The sequence below is a fragment of the Chaetodon auriga genome, chromosome 18 (assembly GCF_051107435.1).
Source record: "Chaetodon auriga isolate fChaAug3 chromosome 18, fChaAug3.hap1, whole genome shotgun sequence".
NCBI lineage: Eukaryota > Metazoa > Chordata > Actinopteri > Chaetodontiformes > Chaetodontidae > Chaetodon > Chaetodon auriga.
In genome coordinates this window covers 498,294-522,500 of record NC_135091.1, presented here as the reverse complement: position 1 = coordinate 522,500, position 24,207 = coordinate 498,294, and the positions used below count along the sequence as shown (strand labels likewise).

Sequence of the window (24,207 nt, the reverse complement as noted above, 5' to 3'; positions counted from 1 at the left end):
CATTCATCATCCATCCATTCATTCATTCATTCATTCATTCATCCATTCATCCATCCATTCATTCATCCATCCATCCATTCATCATCCATCCATCCATTCATTCATCCATTCATTCATCCATCCAGCCATTCATTCATCCATCCATCCATCCATCAATTCATTCATTCATCCAGCCATTCATTCATTCATCCATTCATTCATCCATCCATCCATCAATTCATTCATTCATTCATCCATCCATCCATTCATCATCCATCCATTCATTCATCCATTCATCCATCCATTCATTCATTCATCCATCCATTCATCCATCCATCCATCCATTCATTCATTCATCCATCCATCCATCCATTCATCCATTCCAGCTGCATCAGTTATCAATGCCCTCCTGTCAATCAACCGGAGTCTTTCACTTCCTGTGAGCACACACAGGTGAATGGAGCAGAGCTGCAGTGATGTCGTGTATCGTCTCCTCACCGTGTCGAGCATCTGCAGAACTTTGTCCTGTTCGCACGAGTCCAGGCCGTCGATGACAACCGCCAGCCTCGTCTGATGCTGCGTGAAGCTGTCGATGGTCTTCGCCATCCTCGCCATCAGCTCCACCTCGTTCTTCAGCACCTGCAGGACGACACCGGGACTCACATCGGACTGCTTTCTGTGGTTTAATCAAATATTCTACACCTGCTCCAAAATAAAAGCCTCGCGTTGGTTCACTGTTCCAAAGATTTAATGTGGAGCAGCAGGAAATCAGCAGTAACTGAACACAGCTGTCATACGATGACTGATGACTCATTGACCTCGTTCATCATCAGACGGCTCTCTGTGCGACGCTTCCTGCCCCCTACAGGCAGACAGCAGGAACTACAGAAGCAGTGACGTCAGAGACGCCTTCATGACTTCAGCTTTTATCTTTTCAGGTTGATTATTTTACCCCCAAGAAGTCATCAGTGAACCCACACCAGCAGCATCTGTGTTCAGTCCTGCCAGAGGACAGACATCAGAGAGACACGTGACGACCGCCGGCAGGAAGACCAAAGTCCCATGAACGCCTCACCTTCATGAAGCCTTCGCTCTTCAGCTTGTGCATCCTGTTGGCGGCGCTGTGCAGCCTCTTCCTCTGAGAGTTCAGCACCGAGTCGGTCACCTGCCACCACGTCCTGCAGTTCAGAAGCAGAGCCAGACCCACCACGCTGCCGATGGCGATCAGCACGGCGTTCACTGTCCGGTTCTCGCCGTCCACCTTATAGACGGCCAGCAGGGCCATGCCGGTGAGCAGGCAGGACAGCACCAGGACGAAGATGATGAAGGACGGGACGCAGCACGTCTTCTTCCACTTCCTCTTACCTGAGACGACAAGCAGAGAAGAAGAGCTCAGTTACTCAGAGTGTGTGTGTGTGTGTGTGTGTGTGTGTGTGTGTGTGTGTGTGTGAGCATGTGTGTGTTACCCTGCGTCTCCTCAGTCTTGAACACTCTGAACAGACGCGTAGCGAGGAAACCAAACTCTCTCTCGCAGGCGTCGGACAGCGTGGCGATCATCTCTGCCATCGACGTTTCTCCGCCGACGCTCGACAGACGGTTGTAGTCTGTGAACAGGAACCTGCAGGGAGACGTGATGACATCAGCGTGACATCACACAGGAAGTGACTCAAACTGTTCCCTAAGTCTCATCACAGCAGGCAAAGGCTGGACTGAGTGTGTTTCTGCCCTGAGCTGATCCTCTCAGGCGCACAGATCACAGATCAGCGGTGTTACCTGACAGGTAGAGCTCTGGTACTCTGCTCCGGCAGCTCCGGCGGGTTCACAAACATCAGCCTCAGCAGCAGCTCCAGATACCCGATGTGACGGGCCAGACGGGTGCTGAGCAGCCACGCCCAGTTCCAGCTCTCTCCCTCCCGACGGCCGCCGAAGTACACCACCACTGAGGGGACGGGAAAACTTTATTGACACAGCACAGGGACAGAGAACAGACAGAGGCTGCTCTCGGTTACAGTGACCCACCAAAGAAGAGGTAGAGCAGAGCCAGCAGGCTGAGGGAGACGGCCATGGCGAGTTTGGGGTCGACGGTGAAGCCGAGGACGACGGCGACGGAGCCGCAGAGCAGCAGAGACAGAAAGACGACGAGCCAGGAGAACTGAAACAACGGCTCGATCTGTTGACCAGCAAACGTCTTCATCTCATCTGAGGAGGAGGAAGAGGAGGAGGAGGAGTGTTAGCATGTGCTGGTGTGTGTGTTTATATGTGTGTGTGTGTGTGTGTGTGTGTGTGTGTGTGTGTGTGTGTGTGGGTGTGGCCTCACCCTCCAGCTTCTTGAGCAGGAAGGACTTGCCGCTGCCCCACTGGGCGTACAGACCCACACAGATGGGCGGCTGCATGGTGGGTTCGCTCAGGATGTCAGCCAGCGCGGAGCTGTACAGGTCATAGCCCAGCATGTCCCCGTCTGACTCCGTGGGGGACAGGTGACCTGCAGACACATCACAGGTGTGTGCTGTTACACCGCTCACCTGCTGCAACACAAACAGACATTTCTCACATCGCCTCTCTGCGTTCACGTGTGAACGTACGAGCTCCAAAGATCTGCGTGAGGATGCTCTTCTGGTGGCTGCAGTCAATGTTGTACGGCGTCTCTCCGGCCTTGTTGGGTCGATAGAGCAGGCGGCCATCTTTGGGGTTTCTGAGGAGGAGCTCGGCCAGGCGACGACTCCTCCCACGGATGGCGATGTGGAGGGGCGTGTCTCCTTTCTGAAGAAACAGGAAGTAGTAGTAAGAAGTCAATCTGTCACCTTCCGTCTTCATTCCAGGTCTCCAGTTTGGACAGGAAGTCATGTGACACCTGATCCGGATGATCTTTGCCATCATAAATTAGACAAGCTGTGATGTATTTGTTGGTCTATACTGCACATGTGACGCCTACTTCCTGTTTTGGAGTTTTCCCTTTTTAGAGGGCATCGCACAAGAAGTTTTTACTTGACATGAAACAGATTCCAGAAACTTTACACCAAAATAAAAGTACTTTTCACCTGTGGAAGTGAAGCCACAGTTCTACGGCACATTAAGTTTCTGAATGAGCCTTTATCGTTCTCACCTTGTCGACAGCCGACACTTTAGCTCCTTTGTCCAGCAGCAGCTCCACAATCTCGATGTTCCTCATCTTGGTGGCTTTGATCAGAGGAGTCTCTCCATCCTGAGACAGGAAGCATCAAACACGACGTCACAACATCTGAGCGTGCGCAACGTCTGGACCACAACGGCAGCTCAGAACGCCAAACACAGCATTCATACGCAGCGGTGTAATGTGCCAGGTGTGTTCAGGTGTGTAAGGTGTGTCAGGTGTGTCGAGGTGTGTCAGGTTTGTCAGGTGTGTCAGGTGTGTTCAGGTGTGTCAGGTGTGTTCAGGTGTGTTCAGGTGTGTCAGGTGCCTCAGGTGTGTTCAGGTGCGTCAGGTGCGTTCAGGTGTGTCAGGTGCGTCAGGTGAGTCAGGTGTGTCAGCTGTGTTCAGGTGTGCCAGGTGTGTTCAGGTGTGTTCAGGTGCGTCAGGTGCATCAGGTATGTCAGGTGTGTTCAGGTGTGTTCAGGTGCATCAGGTGCATCAGGTGCGTCAGGTATGTTCAGGTGTGTTCAGGTGTGTCAGGTGTGTTCAGGTGTGTTCAGGTGTGTCAGGTGTGTCCAGGTGTGTCAGGTGTGTCCAGGTGTGTTCAGGTGTGTCAGGTGTGTCGAGGTGTGTCAGGTGTGTTCAGGTGTGTCGGGTGTGTTTAGGTGCGTCAGGTGTGTCGGGTGTGTTCAGGTGTGTCCAGGTGTGTTCAGGTGTGTCGGGTGTGTTTAGGTGCGTCAGGTGTGTCGGGTGTGTTCAGGTGTGTCAGGTGTGTTTAGGTGCGTCAGGTGTGTCGGGTGTGTTCAGGTGTGTCAGGTGTGTTTAGGTGCGTCAGGTGTGTCAGTCTCACCTTGGTGCAGGTCTCAGTGTCGGGGTTACACTGCAGGATGTCTCTCACCATGGTGGCGTTTCCTTTCTCCACAGCCCAGTACAAAGCGGTTTTATTCTCCTGAAAACGCAGCAGAGTGAGACATCAGCTCCTTCCTGTACTATCACAGTACTACTCATAAACTCTGCTACTGATACTACTACAGTATTACTGTATGACAGTGTGACGTATACATCACTTGTGCTGGATGAAACATGAATTCTTCTGTCAGTCACATGACATGTCACATGACGTGATTGACAGCCTCTGCAGCAGCTGAGCTACGTTCACAAACAGTGAACCTGTCACCTGTCCTCACCTGTCCTCTGATGTCAATGTCGGCGTATTTATGCAGCAGAGCTCTGACGATCTCCACATGACCCCCCCTCACTGCTCCGATCAGCACCGTGTCACCGCTCTGCAACACACACACACACACGTACGCACGCACGCACACACGCGCACGGGCACACACACACACACACACACACACACACACACACAGGGTGGCATTCAGACTTCAGGTGAAGGTGAGAGTGAGCACATCTGTGTGTGAAGATGAGCTGTGATGTCACCAGTGAGGAGGGACACTGGTCCATGTGACCTCGGACCTTCGTGGAGACATGAAGCTCCACAGAGTGAAAACATGAGCTGCGTTCAAAGTCACCTGTCCCACCTGTTTGATGAGGTGTGAGCCCTCTGTTCTCTGTTGTTGTGTTTATGGACACGTCTTCTGCTGTCTGACTGTAAATAAACTGTCAGCCGTCTGAACAACCAGTGTGTTCAGTGTGTGTGTGTGTGTGTGTGTGTGTGTGTGTGTATGTGTGTGTGTGTGGGTGTGTGGGTGTGAGCAGTGGCGCCCTCTGCTGGCTGCAGCGCTGCACTGACAAAAGCCTCAAACGTCTCTCCTTCAGAGCGTCTCACAGCTTTCTGTCACGTGATGCAGAGTGACAGCGTCTCACCCGGTCGGGGATGTTGACGTACGTCCCCGCGTCCAGCAGGTCCTGGACGATCTCGGTGTAGCCCTCCTTGGCGGCGATCATCAGCGCCGTGTTTCCGTCTTTGTCGGTCATGTTGACGTTGGGGTTTCTCTTCAGCAGCTCCTTCACCACGTCGGTGTAGCCGCCCTTCACCGCCACGATCAGCGCGGTCATGGAGTTCTGTGCAGACACACAGACGACCTTTAAATACTGACCCTGACACGGTGCAGACAAACCTGCTGACGGCCGCGCGGCGACCGGCTCATCGTACCGCCCCCTCCTGGTCCACGTCGGCTCCGTTCTCCAGAAGGTGCATCACACAGTCGAAATGTCCTTTCCTGGACGCCCAGATCAGAGGAGTGGTCCCATACTGCCACACACACGCACACGCACACACACACGCACACACAGAGGTTGAAGGTCAAACGTGGTGTCACTGTTCAGACTTCAGGTTCTGATGACCAAACGACTCGATCAGGTTTCTACTTCTATTTTCAAAGAGTCCAGAAATGAACAGAAGCAGACATCTGCATCTGTGTGGTTGTTGTTGTTGTTGTTGTTGTTGTTGTTGTTGTTGTTGTGTTGTTGTGTTGTGTTGTGTTGTTTGTTGTTTCAGCTCCTCACCTTGTCAGAACAGTTGACTTTGGCTCCATTGTGCAGCAGAAGTTTGACGATGTCGGCGTGTCCTCGACCTGCAGCCCAGATGATTGGATACACGCTGTACTGCTGTGAGACACACACACACACGCACGCACACACAGACACACAAACACACGCACGCACGCACGCACGCACACACAGACACACAAACACACACACACAGACACAGACAGTCAAATGTCATAAATATCAACTTTATATTGTGCACCTTTTGTGTGTATGTATGTGCGTGTGTGCGTGTGTGTGTGTGTGTGTGTGTGTGTGTGTGTGTTACCTGTCCTGTGGTGTTGGGGTTTGTTGTGTGTGTGTGTGTGTGTGTGTGTGTGTGTGTGTGTGTGTGTTACCTGTCCTGTGGTGTTGGGGTTGGCTCCGTGCTCCAGCAGCAGTGTGGTGACCTCCACGCGACCTTTGTACGCCGCCCACATCAGAGCGGTCCATCCTCCCTGAGAGACACACAGAGACACTGGACGTAAATGATCTTCATCGCTCTGATGAACGAGTGAACACGATGAACACATGTCTTCACGAATCATGTCCAGCAGAGGTCAACGTGACCACCCTGTCCCACTACATGTCCCATGAGCCTTTGTACTGTGTCCCACCATGTCTCTGTGCTCGATGTAGGCGCTGTTCTCCAGCAGCTCCTTCACCACGTCCACGTGACCTTCTTTAGCGGCGCTGATCAGAGCCGACCAGCAGTCCTGAAAGACACGGAGACACATCACCATGGAAACCAGCCATCCCGAGACACCTGCCCGTTAACGCTGTGCGTCTCCTGACAACCACAGCATTCGTAGGTCAGAGAGGAGAGCAGGGAGGACAGAGACACAGGCAGCATGCAGGACAGCAGGACAGACGAGGACTCACCACGTCGTCCAGGTTGACGTTGGCCCCCCTCCTGATGAGCTCCTGGACGATCTCCAGACTTCCCTGCTCTGCCGCCAGCATGAGGGGAGTCTGACCGTTCTGCCAACGAGCGAGAAGACACAGGACAGACAGTGAGACGGACCAAGAGGACGACACACGTCCGAAAAGCCCAGAACAAACGGAACAAACCCAAAGAGGTCGAACGAACGAACGACGTCGACGTGACAGAAACACACAAATCTACAAAGACCAAAGAGACGAAACAACGATGAGTCTTATTGAGACGTACGTCGCTGCGTCCGTCCACCTCCTTGAAGCGGTCCAGGTGAGCCTTGAGGGCGGACAGGTTCTCCTCCTCCACATAGCTGAACAGGTTCTGGATGGCCAGAGTGGTCATCTTGATGGACGTGGTGGTGTCCATGTCTGCTGTCCGTCCCTACGCCCCCTAGAGACAGGAGACAGCGGGACAACACGTGAGGACAGTCACAGGTCCAGTTCAGCCCAGACTGTAGTAGTGTTGAGTACTTTCAGACTGTAGTAGTATTGAGTACTTTCAGACTGCAGTAGTATTGAGTACTTTCCGACTGCAGTAGTACTGAGTACTTTCAGACTGCAGTAGTACTGAGTACTTTCAGACTGCAGTAGTATTGAGTACTTTCAGACTGCAGTAGTATTGAGTATTTATGAACTGCAGTAGTCTTTTCTTCTTGGCTCTTGACATTTGTCCACCCTCAGGACAGACGCCTCGTGTCCACGCCGTCTCTCATGTCCTGTGGTATTAATACGGCGAGTGTGAACGTGACCTTTAAAGTCTGATGTTCAGCTGTCAGCCCTGAGCTGACCTCAGACCAGCCTGCAGCGCCTCTGTGGGCTCTGCTGATATCACATTAATGAAGGGGGGGCGGGGGGGGGGTGTCACTATGGAAACACGGCAAACCAATCAGAATTCAGCATCGCCCTCATCCTCATCATCACCAACTCCCCTCCAGAGATCAATAAAGTTTAATCTGCAGCTTCACTACACTACCCACAATCCTCCTGGAGGCCAGCAGAAAAGCACCAATCAGAGGAGCAGCTGTCTCCATGGAAACAGTCTTCTGCCACCATCACATCATTCACCAAAGCTGCGTCGTATCTTATCTCATCTTATCTTATCTCATCTTATCTTATCTCATCTTACCTCATCTTATCTTTTCTTATCTTATCCTACCTTATCTTTTCTTATCTTACCTCATCTTATCTTTTCTTATCTTACCTTATCTTACCTTTTCTTATCTTTTCTTATCTTACCTTACCTTATCTTTTCTTCTTTACATTTTTCTGTTTTCCATCATTTCTGACGAACTCAAAGAAATGAGTTTATGAAAAACAAGCACACAAACAAACGTCCCCCAGGAAACTTTGTGGGAAACTTTCCTGGAAAATTTAACAACCATAAAATCAAAACGGTCCCAGCTGGGGGGGGGGGGGGGTGAATGAAGAACAAAGAAACAAGAGTCCACATTGTGTGTGTGAGTGAGTGCGTGCGTGTGTGAGTGCGTGCATGCGCATGTGTGTGCGCATGCGTGTGTGTGCGCGCGTGTGTGTGTGTGCAGTAAACAGATCTGACACACATTCCTGCTCTGACAGAAACTCAACAGCTGACAATGAGAGTTCAGGAAACAGATCTGAGATCAGCTGAGCAGAGACTAGTTCATATCTTTGTTATTGGTTATTGATTAGTCGTCAGGGGACAAACACCTGACACAGGTGTTCCTACAGGTGGAGGCTGGATTCAGGCGTTCTTCACTGATCAGCGACAATTAACTGATAATAATCTGATAATCAGGTCATTGATGGACACGTCTGTTTGAAGGAAACTATTGATCACAGATGTCATTGATGAGGGAAAATAACTTAAATGAGACATTCAGCTTGTTCAGGTTCAGACTTGGTTGGAGACCAGATCCACATTCAACCAGGCCAATCAATACCGATAATCTATCAATAACAGAGGCAGGACTGCACCATTCCTCACCTGTCTGATCATTTTTTTATTCTTTTTTTTCGTTGTTTTTAGGTGATTTTCTCTGATTAAAGTGTACAAACAGGTAGATTAAAGCCCTGCAGACACACCTGAGCTGATGTTAACGTGACGTGTTTGCTGCAGAGCTTCGAGGAAGAAGAAGAAGAAGAGGCGCCGCCCTGAGTCCGACTGACGTGACGACATTAACATGTTCATAATAACATGCTAACACTGACATGTTCTTCACATGTCAGTATGAACATGTCATGAACACACTAAGAGTCTCTCTCCTGTCTTTAGCTCCATTTCTTCATTAGCTTTTCTTTCCTTCTCTCTCCTCTTTTCTTCTTCTCTTATCTCTACAGTCTCCTCAATAACCTTCAGACACGGTTCACTGATTTAAAGTCGTCATCCAACGTCAAACTAAACGGACTAAAAATCAAATTAAGGCTTTAATCGGTCCTGAAGTCTCACATGTCAAACATTTAACGGACAGTCTAATTTATTCTGGTCGATTCCACGACGTGACAAGTGTCAATCAAATATTCATCGATGGCAGCTGAAGATGCTGACAATAAAAACCGAGGGAATAACAGATTTTACCTTGAGAAGAGAATCAGATTCGGTTTCCGTTCTCGGATTCCGATTCAGCCGGGTTTCGGTGCCTGTTGGTCGGCGGGTTAGTCTGCGTGTCCTCGGCCTGTGTGGGATGTCAGCCTGAGCTCACTCTCCATCCGTAACAACAGCGGCCATCTTTGATCAGAACACCCGAGCACAGAGACGGCCAACCACAGCCCTTCGCTGTGCCAAGCGCGCCAAAATCACGCCCGCACTTCCGTTCACTGCTGTCAAAATAAAAGCACACACAGAGACCACTGGATTTAGCTAAAGTAAATGAGCAATCCAAAGAGTTTGAAAGGGAAAAACTCTATTTTTTGCTGATTATTCAATTCATCCTCACCTCCAACAAGAGCCTGACAATCACACAGAATTTACTCAACTTCATTCAGACTCAAATTTTGTTTTGGTTTCACTAAACAAGTAAGCGGAAGCTGCACGGTAACTTATTTTGTAGGTGTTGTTTTCTACGGACGACTAGAAACGTAACTTTGGCTGCGCAATTCATCATTTTCATTATTGCTAAATCTGCGAATCATTTTTCGATTGATCAGTATTGGAAAATACGACATGCCACCACAGTTTGATGAAGCAGACCACACCAAAACCTTTTCAACTTCTTATTGATTAAGAGAGAGAAAGAGAGTAAAGCTGGCAGGCAGGCAAATGTTCTGCAATAATCCAAAAAGGCCCATTTCTCTGTCGAGCAGCTGATCAATTCGTCTATTTGGCTTGGCTGCCCTTGTCTGTTTTTACGCCTTGTCGTGTTTCTCACATACATATGCAGTAACATTCCTTAACATTGTCTGTTTTTCTTTTTTTAAACTATTTGTCCTCTTCCTGTTGGCTTTAATCATCTGCTTCTGTCGTATCAGAATTTGTGACTTGAATCGAGCTGGCTTCAGTTCTTTGACCACAGAGAGTTTGTTATTATTCAGTTTATTATCAGTGGAATAAACAGAAGGACTTATTAATGGTGCAGCAGAGTGTGTGAGGAGCTCAGCCTGCTTCAGGATCAGTTTATTACAGTTTAAAGTGCACAGAGTGTATTATCGGCCAGGTCTTATCTTCCTGTCTCACCCCGCCAAAGTACAAGTCCAACCCTGTGTCTCAGCTCCATATTATATCCAGAGGGAGTCCAGCCATGTGCCAAGGAGAGCCACCTGTGTGTTATGATTCAGACCTGAACCCCCGCACTGATCTCCTTCACACAGGGGAGAGGATCTCATCAGGGATCCACTGAGGTGATCAGTTCAGATGAGCTGCTGGTTCTCAGTGACACATCATCACGCAGACAAACCTCCATCCTGCCGTGATTCTCTCTCTTTGTTTCTTCTCTGTCCATTTTCATGCTTCTGATGAAGGTCCATCTGATGGAGACAGCAGCCCACGTGTCCTCCTCCCTGTCCAGCCTCTGCTGGGGGATCCCAAGGTCTGATGGGAAAATCCCTCCAGTGTGTTCTGAGTCTGTCACGTCCACAATAGGAAGGCATCCATCCACCCTGATCAGACGATGGCTCCTTTTGACCAGAGGAACAACATGTTGTCTCGTTGATCTCTGCAGCTGAAATGAGTGTCCTTCATCTCCTCCTCTGGTCTCCATGATCTCCTCCTCTGGGTCACTCCACCGAGCTCGTGATCACACGTGATGACTGGAATGAAAATTGATGGATGATTGACAGCTTCACCATGGCTACACATTAAAAGATTATCAATAACCACAGGACACACTTGTAATGTCAAGTGTCAAAAAAATCCAAGTTTTAATCACATAATTTACAAAAAACAGACAAACATATTGTCCATATCAAACCTACAGACAGGTGACTGGTTCGCTGTGAGAACATGAATGTGGATCATGTCAAATAACTGCTGCAGCCTCTGAAATCATCAGCAGCATCACATTCTCAACCAGGTCTCGTTAACATTTAAGAAAGGCAGGAAAACTAAGAAATGTGCTTTCCTGATTCTGAGGAGACATTAACAAAGCAGCTGTGGTGGAAAGTGATGCTGAAGACAGATGTCTTACATCATCAAGACGGATAAAAGACACGATGGAGGGTTAGGAGAAGACGATGTGGCCTGACAGAGCGAACACTGGGCTACAACCTTACAGTGTTGGTGCTAACACAGCATGACGCGCCATTTTAAAGAAATATCAATGGAGGAAGAAGTTGGTGCAAAATAATGAATGTTTTTCATTTATGAAAACCTCAAAGCTCATCTGAAAATAACTTTTACAGCAGCAAGAGAAACTTGAGCTAAGTCAAACTGTTAAGCTAATGAGCTGAACCATTAGCAAAACTGGACCTACTGGTTCTACTGTGTCCTGTTCACTAATCCAATCAACAGCTTTTAGCTAAGCAGAGCCTTTAGCTAACTTTAACTGGTTCAGCTCCTGCACTGAGCTCTAAGCCAATGCAAAACAAACTTCTTAGCTAAACTGAATATGTGAACCAGTAACAATTGGTTTCACCTCTTTAATGAAGTGTCAGCTAATCTGAAGCAAGCTTGTCTTCCTGCTATGCTGCCTGTTAGCTAAACTAAACCAAACTCTATGGGTGTGACTGTTTTAGCTTTCTCGGTGTGCTCTTAGCTCAGCTAGTTTAACCACTTAACTAATAAATAACTTGTACAGTTTTAGCTTTTACACTGAGCTGTTGTAGTTTTCACACTAAAGCATTAGCTAGCCCAAAGCAAACAGTATTAGCATCTACAGTGAGCTGTTAGCTAAAACAAGGCAAACTTTTAGCTTCAAACCAAAAGCATTAGCTGACCCAACTAGATAACCGCTACACTGAGCCTTTAAGTAGCCTGTTACCTGCTAAACAGACCTGTTGACTACAGTAAACCAGATTAGTTCAGCTGCTGTGTTAAACCAGGTTAGCTAACTTGTTTTGGCTTCTAAAATAAACGAGCTAAACCCTTCATTGAACAAACTGTTGGGTGTAATTCCTGCTGCTGTGTGATTTTATGGAAGGGGAACCTGATCTGAGCATTTCCTCCAGCTGAATCACATCTTACATCTAAACACAAGTCTGTCTGCAATTACATAAATTACATAAATAAGAACTTGACAAAAACTGACATCTACAAATGTAAACACGACGTCCTCCTCACTCGCACATCCAGAGTTCAGTGCTGATCCTGCTAAGCAGCACTTCTCAACACTTAAAAAAACAAACTAAGGCGACCGAGTGGAATAATTATTGGCACTTTCTCCAAACTCATGTCTGTGAACACTGTGATATTGTGGTTTAAAACATTATGACGACAGTCTGGGAGGAATGTGGAGGATCATCTGAACCTTCTCTGCCTCTTTGTTCATTGTTTAATGCACTAACTGGCCTGCTTATTCATTCGTTCACCTTCACTCTTTAATCACGCTCATCTGGTCATCCACTTGCTCTTTATGCCCTCATAGAATGAACTTGTCTTTAACGTGCTTTCGTTCATTCATGGACTTGTTTAATAATCCGTTCAGCCATTACTCCATTAATCCTCTCATTTATTCCTCCCTTTATTCATTCATTTCTACAGATGGACAGTCAGCAGGTTTCTGACTGGAAAGAAAATTGAGCCTGTTCAGCACTACAGGGGTGGCCATGACGGTTCGGGGCAGTCTGTCTGTTCCATAAACAGCTGTTCCACATGAAGTTACAGTATATATATGTATTTATACCCTCCAGTTCTACAGATTCGTCTGAACCTGCCACCTGACCCAAAAAATGTTCTTTCTGTTGGTTATGGGAGTTTCAGTCCTGGCAGTCGTACTTCCTTGAATAGACAAAGTTTTGTGGGAAAACACCTCATCAAGTACAACACAGGCCTTCAAAATTCAGTCCTGTGAATTCAAATAATACAGTATTTTAACTTGGTGTCATGACCATTGTTTCTGTACTCCAGACAGGAGGAAGGTCTGTTTCATATGGCTCACCTCCTTGTCTTTCTATACAAGCAATGGAAACACAACATTGTACAGGATTGTCCTCTGTCTCATGTGGTTTTTTCCTTCTGGCTGCAGTTTCTGTCTGAAGTCTCCAGGTGGTGCTGGACCGGCTCCTGGAGAAGGTTCCTCTGCTGGTCTTTGAGACGGAGATGTCTCGGTTTGACCGGCAACGCCAAGGCCAACAGAACGCAGCCGATGTGAAGGCAGAAGTACCAGGATCTGCAAGAGGAGGGAGGAAGCCACAGGTGAAGATGTGAAGAGACTTCAGGTGATCTGATATCACACCAAAATCAAAAAGAGAAGTAATGATCAACGACTTCAAGGCATCAAACAGCTGAAAAGAATGATTCCCAGTATTCAAAAATAATTTGAAGAGTTATCCAGCATTGAGATCTGTTTCTGATTGTTGGTGGTGTGAAGGTGAAAATGATCACAACATTTTATTCATGTTTCCTTAGTGAGGGATTTAATGAGACGGCCATGTTTGTTTGCATTCCAGAGACAAGTCAGAGTGTTAAGAACAAGAAATCTTCAATAATAATTATCATCACGGTGTGTTTGTGAGAGCTAAGCTTGACTTACGGACCTGTAAAACTTGATGGATGGACCCACAGACAGAAGGACAAAAGGCACCACTGTGTAGCAGATGGCGATCTGAGTGGCCGCCCATGTGATGACATCATAGACCAGTTTGTGGGCGGGTGACTGCAGGAAGTACGGCCGAACGTTGTGTCTGACCTGAGAGCACAAAATGCTTATTCAAGTAGCTGTGAGCAGAAAAAGTACAGAATCATTAAAATGAACCCTAGGATCATGCATGCTAAGCTGTTAGCATAGACACAACTGTCATTTAAAATGTCTGTGATTCCAGGGTACTGACAAAATGCTGTCAAAATGTTAGCATGACATGTTAGCAATTGTCAATCAGTGTATGCAAAGATGTTACAACTTAGCATCAACTAACATAGCATGCTAGAGGATTTACCCATGAACACGATGTATGCTTACATCTTAGCATGAGGCCTCCTTCACCTCATCACAATGAATGCTAAAGCGTTAGCATGGAGCATCACACAAAATGCTCACGCTTCAGCGCTCTCATCATCTAACAGCTAGTCGCAGGTTCATCAGCTAATATTAACAGCTAACAGTTTGTTAGTGCAGTCATCAGCTAACAGTTTGCAGGTCCATTTGCAAACACTTAGTGGGTTCCTAAGCTAACAGCTAAAAGTTAGCGAGGACAGCTCACCGCTCTAGCAGCCAGTGTAATGACGATGCCGGTGAGGAAGGTGAGGTAGTAGCCTGGATAAGCTCCGTGCCACATGGCCGACAGGATGAAGGTGGCTGCCGTTGGGTGGTAGGGACATCGCTCGTAACACACCCTGTCAACCAGAGGTCAGAGGTCAGACATACAAACAAAAGCACAGCATCTACACCACCTGCTGCCGTCTGATTTTCAGCTCATAGAAGCTGAACCTGATGCTTTCATGCTCTTTATTTCAGCAGGTTTAAAAATCTTTGCTGTGTAACAATTAGCACACAGCTAACAATGTGTTTGTTTGTGATGCTTCATTGTTCTTCTGGTGTGGGTGTGTTTGCAGTTGAACAGCAGATAATAATGTGAAGTGTGTGTTGAAATGGGATGTAAAACTATAATCTGACCTGAGCTTCACACTGTGGAGTTGATGAATTTGTGTTCTGTTAGAGGCAGTGTACTGAGTACCAACCACCATCACAGGTAGTCAGTTAAAAATAAATCTGTCTGTGAGCAGCGATTCTGAAAATATGGCGGTGTAATCTCTGAACACTTCTTTTAGTGCTCAGTCTGTAAAGTTGAATCATTTACTTGAGGTACCTGCTGATGAAATTGATTCTTATTTCATGCTGGATGTGTTGGTTTGGATCAAAAATCCTCCTGAACAGTTTGGTCTCACTGTGACGTCTTCATGTATTAACCAAGCCAACAGCTAAGGCTAAACTAGCTGCTGGTTCATGCTTGAAGAGGTGTTGAGCTAAAACAGTTCTAAAGATCAATTTAGCTCATACAGTATTGTTCAAACCCACAGAACTTTATTTTAAAATCAAATCTGTCAGGATGAATTTCTGGGAGATTGTGTCAAATAGTCCTAATCTGATGCAACCATAAAAACACAGTAAAAGCAGTAAATGTGTTCAAACCTTTTGAGCCAATGTGCAGTCTGAATGTTCCAGTTGTCGAGGAACACTTTGAAACTGGTGGCTAACTGAAACAAAACAGAGAAACTCTGACTTAGATTTATGAAGTCAATATTATCGAGTAATATATTTCAAATCATACAGAACTGTACTCAGATATGAGCTAACAGCTAACAGTCAGTTAGCGGGGATAAGCTGCTTCCAGAGCTCTTCTCATAAATGTGGGATGTTATTTACACACCCACTTTATTATTTATTGACTAAAGTCCAGAACCCTGACACACCTCGATGTTGAGGATCCTCAGGTTGGAGATGAGGTCCCAGCGAGGAGAGCCGTCATCGTTGTAGCCGTTGAAGCCGAAGCCGGCAGCGTTGTTGATGGCATCAGCTGCATTAAAAATGAGATTAGAAGGAGGTGAGTTACAGAGGTAAAACAGGTCCTGTCTTACATGCTCTAGAGTCTGGACTGATGTTCATGGACTTTGTAGCCATTGGGAAGTGGCAGGTGTTCTGGTGCACCTGTAGCCACACCTAACAGTTATGTCACAGTGACCTGGAGTATGCCTGTAGATCACTGTAGTTGGGTGGGAAGTTAAACAAGGTCAGCAAAAAGAAGACTTTCAGGAGGCGTGAAGCTACTCTTGAAGTGAAAAAACACAAATAGAGGAAAGATTGAACAAACAGTGCGAAAGGGAAATAAAGAAATCATGTGAAGAAAGACAAAAGCAGAGGACACAGTTTCAGACACCCACCGAGTGTCCAGACAAAGTAGTACTTGGGTCTGGTGGTCAGCATGGACAGGTACAGGTAGACCACCTGAGCGTAGAACGGCATGTTGGCGATGAAGTCATCATCAATGTTTCGTTCCACGGGGAAAACTTTACACACCGACAGAAACACCAGGAGGCAGAAGAAGGAGGTGGCCACTTTCCGGACGACCTCCGTCTGAGGACACACAGAGACATTTATTCTACTGCAGTTTATTGTGGTTTTTTACATGACGCTGAGAGCAGACTTTGGCTCCTGAAGGCATCTGGTGTATCACAAACATCATGTGGGTTTAACAGAGAGCTTCGTCACTGAATGGACAATTCATCAACGTCACTCCTCTGAATTATGAATAGACCTGCTCTGGTTTCACAACAGGAGGAAGAGCTTCAACAGGCTTTGAGAGCAGAAATCACTGTTTGCAGCTGTTTGGATTCAAACTGATCACTGACCGAGATGACGACTTCTTCAACAGCTTTCTGCATGGAGCACAGTGAAACACCAGCACCATCAACACCAGCAGTGTTCTGGTTTCAGCTCTACACTTGATTGTCTGACAGATTCAGTCGAAAACTCTTCATCATGTATTCACTGAATGGGAGACATTCACTGAACTGACAGCAGCTGCTCTTTGCGTCACATCACAGATACAGTTCATCGGACAAAATCAGTCATTATGCAGACGATGAGTCGCTGTTCTAGAGGAGATCGTAGCGTTCCGGCCACAGTTTACTGGACAGGTACCAGTGACATGAACCTGATCAAATGCAGATGTTTCCCTTACTGAACTCTGCTGTGCTTCATCCACATCAGCCTGCTCATGTCGGCCAGCATCTCACTGTCTGAGGGGGAAAGGTCTTTGGTGTGACTGATTCTGAGTTTTGTTACTAGCTCAACTGCTAACTCCTCTGTTCTCAGACCTTGATCTTTCCTCTTTTTATCATTAAAGCTCAGTTCAGGAAGCAGCTTCTGATTTCAGGCCAGCAGTGATTGTCACTTTCAAGCTTAATTCAGTAACTTCACTTCACATCTGTGAGGAGACGCTCAATTGACGGACTGATGCTCGTGTTGCTGACAGTGTGGTCATGTGTCGTACGTTTGGCGACGGCTCGCTTTGCCTCAGTGTGCTGTTGGACTTCCTGTTGGCCTCCTGGTCTCTATGACGACGGGGGTCTCCCTCAATGAAGGCGATGTAGTCATTGAAGGAGCTGGTGGGTCCGGCCAAGATCCCCATGAAGTTACAGTTGTAGCTGAAGTACTCCAGCAAACTTGGCATCCTCCTGAACGCACACACACACACACACACACACACACACACACACACACACACACATTCAGTACTGAACCAGTAAGGCTCTGGTTTCTACACTGGGAGGTGTGGCACCAGTCCAGAGTCATGCTGTATCTCTTTATTCCTCATGTTTCAAAAACACCCTAAACCACTACACAAGTACAACACATTTTTACTTGTACAGCTGCTTTGTACGTTTACTTCACTGCATTTATCTGTAAATGTTTGCATTGTTACACAGAAAATTAAGTTGTTAAGCAGAATAATAACGAGTTATTTGTGTTTGGATCATCAAGGAAGACATTTAAACTTCACAGTTAGAAACAAACCTGATGGCTAAAATTTTCTGTCCTGGAGTCAGATGTTCTTCTTTTCGTGCCATTCCTGTGTGAGAAAAATCAAATCTGATATAAGAACTGCAAAAATCCACCTTCCAACAATCGCAGCACGTGTGAAGATGCTGTCTGTTTACCGTCGTGGATTTCAAAGGCCAGACTGGTGATTTTCTGAGTGATCACCATCATGGGGCTGGAGACAGAACAAGAGCAGTGAGGGTTAAAACTGAGAAATGCCCACAGACCTTCAGACTCAGACTTCACTGTGAACCAGAGCGGCTGTCTGAAGCCAGGTGTATTTCAGATGAACAGGTGTGTGCACAGGAAGGGCCGGTCTCACCCCGTGAAGTCAGCGGAGTACATGCCATAGTCGAAGACGTAGACTCGAGTGATCTGACACAGACTCAGATAGCTGAGCGCCACCAGGAGGCAGTACCTGAAACCACAGACAGCAGGTGAAGAGAAGGATTGATGGATCAGACTCATCCACACACAGCGCTGTCAGCGCCCCCCACAGGCTGCAGGGGGTGTCACAGCCACAGCGAAAAGGTGGAGCAGTGGAAGTCTACAGATTTAAGAACATGCACATCTGACATATCCAACCACCGCCATTACAGTACCGTCTCCGCCGAAGAAGGCCAAGAGACGATGATGAAGCCATCACATGAGGACTTTCTGATCTTACTTGTGCATGTGTTCGACTCCGGTCAGGATCATGACGCCATAGGTGAGTCCACTCTGAACCAGGAAGTGAAGGGCGTACCTGGAAGACAGAGGACATGCAGAGATTGTCCTCCAAACACTAACGAACCTCCCGACGGTGAAGCAGAATTCATTCATTGTTCATTTCTACTTCCTGTCAGAGAATTCGATGTCCAGCAGCAACATCCACGAATCTTTAAGGACATTCAGTGTTTTAACATCAGTTTAGTTTGATGACACAACCACGCTAAACAAGCTAACATTAGCAGTTAGCCTACATGCTAAAGCTACAGCTTCTAACAGTTTTTTCTTCTTAAGTCAAGTGAAAGCGGTTCAGAAGTGACTGACGGCGTCCATCTTACCACCCGAAGCAGAAGAGGGCGAAGTAGAGTCCCAGCAAAGTCGCCACCACATGTCTGATGAAAGGACTGGTTTTACTGGGATGAAGGAAGAGACGAAACCAGAAGGCCGACAGCAAAGCACAGAGCTGACACACCACAAAGTTTACCTGCAGACAGAGAGAGAAAAAGACACACCTGGAGGTTAACTGCTGCAGGTGAGATCATGTGACCCAAAGTCAGGATTCAGTGGTTGTAACTCTGTTATTAGCAGATGTGCTTCAGAAGTCTGTCAAGGTTTTTCACCGTCGTCATCTCTCTGACGTCTCTGCTGATAAAATTAGACCTTCAGCAGATATTTATAGTCTCTGAGCTACGACCTGCTGTCCACGAGACAGATCACCTCACACAACAGCACGGCTGCAAAAATATCTACTTCTGCAAAGTCCAGAGGGCTTGAGTCTCGTCTCGGCGTCTCTGCTGCAGTCTCACACACTCCTGTCCTTTTTGACAGCTAAACAGCACATGGCTGCCTTCAGACTCTACATGTAGCTCCATCATCAGGTGTTAATGTGTCCAGCGCGCCGGTTTCTGACCCGACGGCAGCAGAACTCATGACGTTCCCATCAGCCTCGGCTGGACTGCGTGTTGATCAACAAATGAACGAGCTGATGGTTTCTTTAGATGAACAGGTGAGGAATGTCAGCTGTTTGTCTGTTCTCATTCACATTAAAAAGCAGTTTTTAACGCTGTGGCGTCTTTTAAATCCTCTTTGTTCTATTCAGTGAGTCATCTTGTGAGGAACGTCTTCAATCTTGAACCTGTTGTCAAATCAAACGTCAGGAAACAGGAAGTGCTCTTTGACCCCAACTAATGAGGTTACCTGGTCACGTTACGACCATCTGAGGAATACTGCCAGAACACCATCAATGCTGAGCTTTAAACACTCAAACCACCATCATCATTGCTTTGACGTCCTCACAGGTGGACGGATGCAAAGCTCTGCTCACAGGTAAAAATCACAAACACATTTCTCCACTTTGAATGACCTCACAATGACTGAATCTTTGTTTTAGGATTGATTTTAGATCCATCTCATAAGGCCCGTTGAGGGTCTGAGGGGAATGTTTGGATGGATGTATGCTAGACCTGGACATAGACCAGTATCTTCAGTCTGATGTGAGCAGCCAGTGGAGGACTGGAACAGGGTGGAGACCAGCAGCATTCTAGATGAGCTGCAAGGTCTGATGGAGATCTGACGGCAGGAACACCACGAGCGAGATGATGAGAGCCTGGACCAGAACCTGCACCACCTCCTGATGCTGGGGTGTCACAGGGATGAAGGACAGCTGGTCGTCCAAGGTGACATCCAGGTCCTCAGTCACAGCAGGTCTCACATAGAGACGGAGAATGTAGTTTTTCCTTCACTGCTGTGATTAACACAACATATAAAGAACAGAACGGCGTCAGCATCTGTTTTGTCTGTCGGCTTTAAAGCAGCAGAGAAGAAGAATTACAGTAATTCTTCTTCTCGTTATCTGAGCGTCCTGCATTCATCAGCGGTCACGCAGCTGAAAGGAGTAAATGAGGAGTGAAGAGGAGACGACCTCCAACATGATGGAGTATCCCTGCGACCAACGAGAAAGAGATGGATGATGGGGGGAGGATGTTCATTAAAGCAGCAGCAGATTATTAGAGCGCAGAGAGTTTGTGGAGGACAAACGTCTTCTTCTTATCAAACTCAATTCTTCATGTTTAATCAGGAGGATTCGCAGTCGTCTCGTGTCTGTGCTGAAATCTGTTCAATTAGAGGCGACTGATGCTCAGCAGCTTTAAGTTCAGCCACGTTCAAGGCGACACCTTCACGTCTGTGTGTGTTTATCTCCACGGTGTCATCAGACTGCTCGCTCTGACCCGTCTGTGGATCGTTCCTCGGATTGTTCCTGAAGGTGAATCCTGCATGTTTCTGTAGTCACTTGGTTCAGTGTCTGTTCTGGTCTCAGAACCAGAACCAGGACTTGGACTCAGACCTAACAGGATCTGAGGACACTCCTGAATCTCAGAGGAGCAAAGACGACGTTTGTGATGATGCAATATGAAAAAACAATTAACATCAAAGTTTAATTGAGCTCCATTAGAGCTGAAACAATCGATCAATGAATCGATCAGCTCGTCAACAGAAACTGTTCGGGTGAATAATTCCTCAGTTTCATCTAAAAATGTCAAAACAATCTCTTCTCCCGTCTTCTGATCTGTGATCTGCTGAGTGTGGGCCCTGAGTTTGTGCTGTCAGGCCACATGAAGCGGTCTGAGGGATCAGGTCTGAGCTGGTTCGTTCAGTCGGAAACGGTTTCAGTCTCACAGCTGCAGCTTGTTTGTTTGTCCTGGACTCTGCGGATAGTTGGCTGTCTTTCAGGCTGACAGCAGCTGAAACGGTGACACCACAGAGAGTCTGAGCAGCGTAACATCTGATCCAGCTGTAGAGTGAAACAGGCGACGCTTGTCGATGTGTTGTTCATTAATAATGAACGGTGTGTAAACTGAGCGATTACAGTCGGACGTTCTGCCGCCGCTGAGGAGAGAAACAACTCCTGATGGTTCCTCCTCCTCCTCCGTCTGCTCCCGAAGCATCGACTGCCTTCGTTAAATCACAGAGGAGACGCTTGGAGTTAATTAGAAACTCAGCGGTGACTAATGAGTTCAGGACCATGATGGAAGAGAAAGCATGAAACGCGTGGTCCAAACCACAAACAGACTGAGCGAGTCCAGGTCCACGTTCTCATCGAGACTCTGGACTTCTTCTTTTACACTCTTGTCTTTTTTCACAAAACAGAAACAAGTTGATTCACAGAAGGTCAATAAAGACAGAACAACAAACTTTAGACTGTTCAGAAACATGTTTAGCAAACCGGACAGTCCTCCATGTTTTGTTGAAAACCTGCAGTCGGCTGCAGCTCGTATGAACAGCTGAACAGATGAACAGCTCGTAAACTCGTTCTTACAGAGACGGAGTGTTACTAAATATTTACAGACACGAACTGCAGGTACAACTGTGCTGTAAAAAGCTAAGTTAGCATGCTAATATCTGACCCGTTTAGACTCATAGAGGTAATCTGGAGTCCAGTCGACATGTCTGACCTGAAACCTGACAAATGCTGTTTAATAATGACTCTGACTCTAAGTCTGAAGATTTAAAATCAGATTTCACTAAAATAACAAAATATACCTCAAATTAGCAAACGTTATGATAATAACATTTGACTAAATGAGTTGCCATTGTTAGCTTAGCGTAATCAGATATTTCCTTCATTGGAAACTGTGTGAATTCTCTGTGTGTGCAGACAGAAACAAATCAAACATCTACGTTTACAAAGATTTAGCTTTGAGCCTCTAAAACTCTGCTAGCTTGTGATGCTACAGTGACTTCCTGTTTACATAGCTGATGGTTCTTGATTGGACAGAGCAACAGATGTGTCTTTGCCACAGATTAAGCCATCAGTAAAGTCTTAACCAGCTGAGGCATGAGTTCAGTTTAAAGGTGAAACCTGGTTCAGTGAATGGCTGGTTTGACACCAGTGAGTTACTGGGAGCTGAAGGAGGACTTGATGTTGGAACACTGGGGAGGTTTTATCAGCTGAGCAGTGGAGGAAACAGACCCTCCACAGACGACGAGCTCAGTGCTCGAGCTGCCTCTCGTCTTACTGACTCATTCTTCTCCTGATCTCCATCAAAACTCAACATGTGTTTCAACTTAAAGGACGTCTGTGGACGAGGAGCTGCTCCCTCTGCACACATAAAGCCTGAAACACAGTGATTCTATTATCAGGTGATTGAACACTCATGAAAACATAACGATGAAGATCACATGACATTTCTGCCAGTCCAGCCTTAAAGTCCTCCACCGTGGAGCTTTGAGGACTCAGACCTCACAAACCAAATGTAAAGACAGTTTAACATCAACTCTAATTAAGTCAAAGGCAGACACTGATTATATGAAGACAAAGACACTGTCATTATCAACCAGACATTTATATACACCTTTATGAGAAGCAGTATTCAGATCATTTACTGCAGTAAAAATACTCATGTTAATATGTTAACAATAACAAATACAAGTAAAAGTCCTGCCTTCATAATCCTACTGAAGTAAACGTGCACATGGATTCTCAGCTTCATGCAGTAAAAGTAGAACAGTACAGTCAATCTCATGCAGTAAAAGTACAGCAGTATTCTCAGCTTCATGCAGTAAAAGTACTGTGTGTGCAGTAAAATGTCTCCTGTGTCTGATCTCTGACTCTCTGTGACTTCACTAGCTTGTTCATACTGTAGCTTCAATGTCAGAGCAGCATGTTACTGTTGGAGATGCTGCAGGTGGAGCTGCTGCAGGTGGGGGTACTTTAAATACTTCATGTAGTAACCTCAGAGGGTCAGCAGATTAAACTGAGGGGTCGTCAGATGATTAAAGAAGAAGAAACTACGTCCTGATACACAAACCTGTTTTCAGCTGCTGGACTTTAATGTAATATCTTTGATTTTCAGTCAAATATTGATCATCCGATCAGTTATTGACATGTGAGAAGTTAAGAGGAGACAAGTCTCTTTGGAGACTCTGGATCAGGACCAGAGGCCCTGAGGAGACTCGACCTCACTGCTGAATCTGACTAATAATCTCATCATAAGCAGAAGAAATCATGTTTTCATCTGCTGTGAGCACATGAACACAGAGATCAGCATCCGGAGTGAACACATGAGGACTCCCTCCATCCCAGGAAACCAGCAGGAGCCTCCACGGGCTCAAAACCCGAACCCGGACTGTGCCCATCGCTCAAATCTGCCTCAGGATCTCAGATGCTGGACTCTGTGCACCGATACGAGGCCTCCATCCATTTTGGACAGACGCTGGTTGCAGCGCCTGTCTGATCCGCTCGCTCTGCTTCTCGTTTTTCTTGCACCCTCCGGCCGGACGTGTCGCATTTAACGCCGATAATCTGAGACCCCGCAGCCGGTCTCCGCCCCGGGACGCCGCAGCTCCGTGCTCCGGGGCTCCGGGGCTCCGGGCTCGGGTGGTGTGCAGGAGATGTGGGTCTTACCTGGTCCAGCGGCAGGTTGGTGATCTCGCTGACCGGCTGCAGGAGGCTGGAGCCGGTGCAGGCCGTGGATCGGATGTCTTCAGCGGCCATGGCTCCGTGTCTGCGGCCGGGTCTGCTGCTTCTGTGTCCGGCTGCAGCAGCTCAGAGGCGGCGGCGGAGGCTCCGTGATCCGCCGACAGTCTGTCTGTGTGTCTGTCTGCGTGTCTGTGTCCTGCTGCTGATGCTCCTTCCTCCTCTTCTTCCTGTCCCTCCTCCTCCTCCTTCTCCTCAGTCTGTCTGTCTCCCCCTCCTCCCCCTCATGCCCCCTCTGTCTTCTCCCCTCCACATACATCTCTCTCGGTCCTTCCTCTTTCATTTCTTTCTGTCCCTCCTCTGTCCTGGTGTTTGTTGCGTTGATTGCTATTGTCTCTGGTTGATGATTGTTCATAACCAATCAAACAGGCCTCTGATAGACTGATTGGCTGCAGAATGTT

At 47.1% G+C, this 24,207-nt stretch overlaps 2 protein-coding genes across 7 annotated transcripts in view; both read right to left on the bottom strand.

Annotated features, from left to right (window-relative positions):
* kidins220b (kinase D-interacting substrate 220b) overlaps positions 1 to 9,243 on the bottom strand; it is a 21,366-nt gene extending 12,123 nt beyond the window's left edge. For 2 of the 5 annotated variants that reach the window (XM_076755831.1, XM_076755833.1), the window contains exons 1-18: positions 9,072 to 9,243; positions 6,753 to 6,908; positions 6,464 to 6,562; positions 6,199 to 6,297; positions 5,941 to 6,039; positions 5,561 to 5,662; positions 5,208 to 5,306; positions 4,919 to 5,116; positions 4,276 to 4,374; positions 3,939 to 4,037; positions 3,083 to 3,181; positions 2,562 to 2,739; positions 2,297 to 2,461; positions 1,999 to 2,178; positions 1,753 to 1,918; positions 1,446 to 1,597; positions 1,055 to 1,344; positions 478 to 618 (exon numbers count right to left, since the gene is read on the bottom strand). In XM_076755831.1, coding sequence (XP_076611946.1) covers positions 478 to 618; positions 1,055 to 1,344; positions 1,446 to 1,597; positions 1,753 to 1,918; positions 1,999 to 2,178; positions 2,297 to 2,461; positions 2,562 to 2,739; positions 3,083 to 3,181; positions 3,939 to 4,037; positions 4,276 to 4,374; positions 4,919 to 5,116; positions 5,208 to 5,306; positions 5,561 to 5,662; positions 5,941 to 6,039; positions 6,199 to 6,297; positions 6,464 to 6,562; positions 6,753 to 6,884 — 2,397 coding nt within the window. In that variant the 5' untranslated portion in view covers positions 6,885 to 6,908; positions 9,072 to 9,243. The remainder of the gene's footprint in view (positions 1 to 477; positions 619 to 1,054; positions 1,345 to 1,445; positions 1,598 to 1,752; positions 1,919 to 1,998; positions 2,179 to 2,296; positions 2,462 to 2,561; positions 2,740 to 3,082; positions 3,182 to 3,938; positions 4,038 to 4,275; positions 4,375 to 4,918; positions 5,117 to 5,207; positions 5,307 to 5,560; positions 5,663 to 5,940; positions 6,040 to 6,198; positions 6,298 to 6,463; positions 6,563 to 6,752; positions 6,909 to 9,071) is intronic. The other 3 variants (XM_076755832.1, XM_076755834.1, XM_076755835.1) reach the window with 3 other exon arrangements.
* A 665-nt stretch (positions 9,244 to 9,908) lies between these two features.
* On the bottom strand, positions 9,909 to 24,008 carry mboat2b (membrane bound O-acyltransferase domain containing 2b). 2 transcript variants are annotated; one of them, XR_013078496.1, is made up of 14 exons: positions 23,735 to 23,998; positions 18,669 to 18,814; positions 18,290 to 18,367; positions 17,945 to 18,040; positions 17,742 to 17,797; positions 17,599 to 17,653; positions 17,075 to 17,258; positions 15,963 to 16,155; positions 15,495 to 15,598; positions 15,214 to 15,278; positions 14,285 to 14,417; positions 13,622 to 13,773; positions 13,024 to 13,254; positions 9,909 to 10,738 (listed from the first exon to the last, which is right to left on the bottom strand). XR_013078496.1 is itself a non-coding variant. In XM_076755874.1 (13 exons), the coding sequence occupies exons 1-13, from the start codon at positions 23,822 to 23,824 to the stop codon at positions 13,083 to 13,085; spliced, it is 1,524 nt and encodes a 507-aa protein (XP_076611989.1). In that variant the 5' UTR covers positions 23,825 to 24,008; the 3' UTR covers positions 10,822 to 13,082. The 2 variants fall into 2 exon arrangements, 1 of the variants encoding a protein (XP_076611989.1); XM_076755874.1 differs by lacking the exon at positions 9,909 to 10,738 and having other exon boundaries at positions 10,822 to 13,254; positions 23,735 to 24,008.
* Positions 24,009 to 24,207: the final 199 nt, after the last annotated feature.

Bases quoted from the DNA above. Each gene is read 5' to 3' on its own strand.
- mboat2b (XM_076755874.1), bottom strand. From the start codon at position 23,824: ATGGCCGCTGAAGACATCCGATCCACGGCCTGCACCGGCTCCAGCCTC. The intron at 18,368-18,668 runs GTAAGATGGACG...TCTGTCTTCCAG, and splicing joins GCCCTCTTCTGCTTCGGGTG to GTACGCCCTTCACTTCCTGG. The intron at 13,774-14,284 runs GTGAGCTGTCCT...TTGTGCTCTCAG, and splicing joins TTACACTGGCTGCTAGAGCG to GTCAGACACAACGTTCGGCC.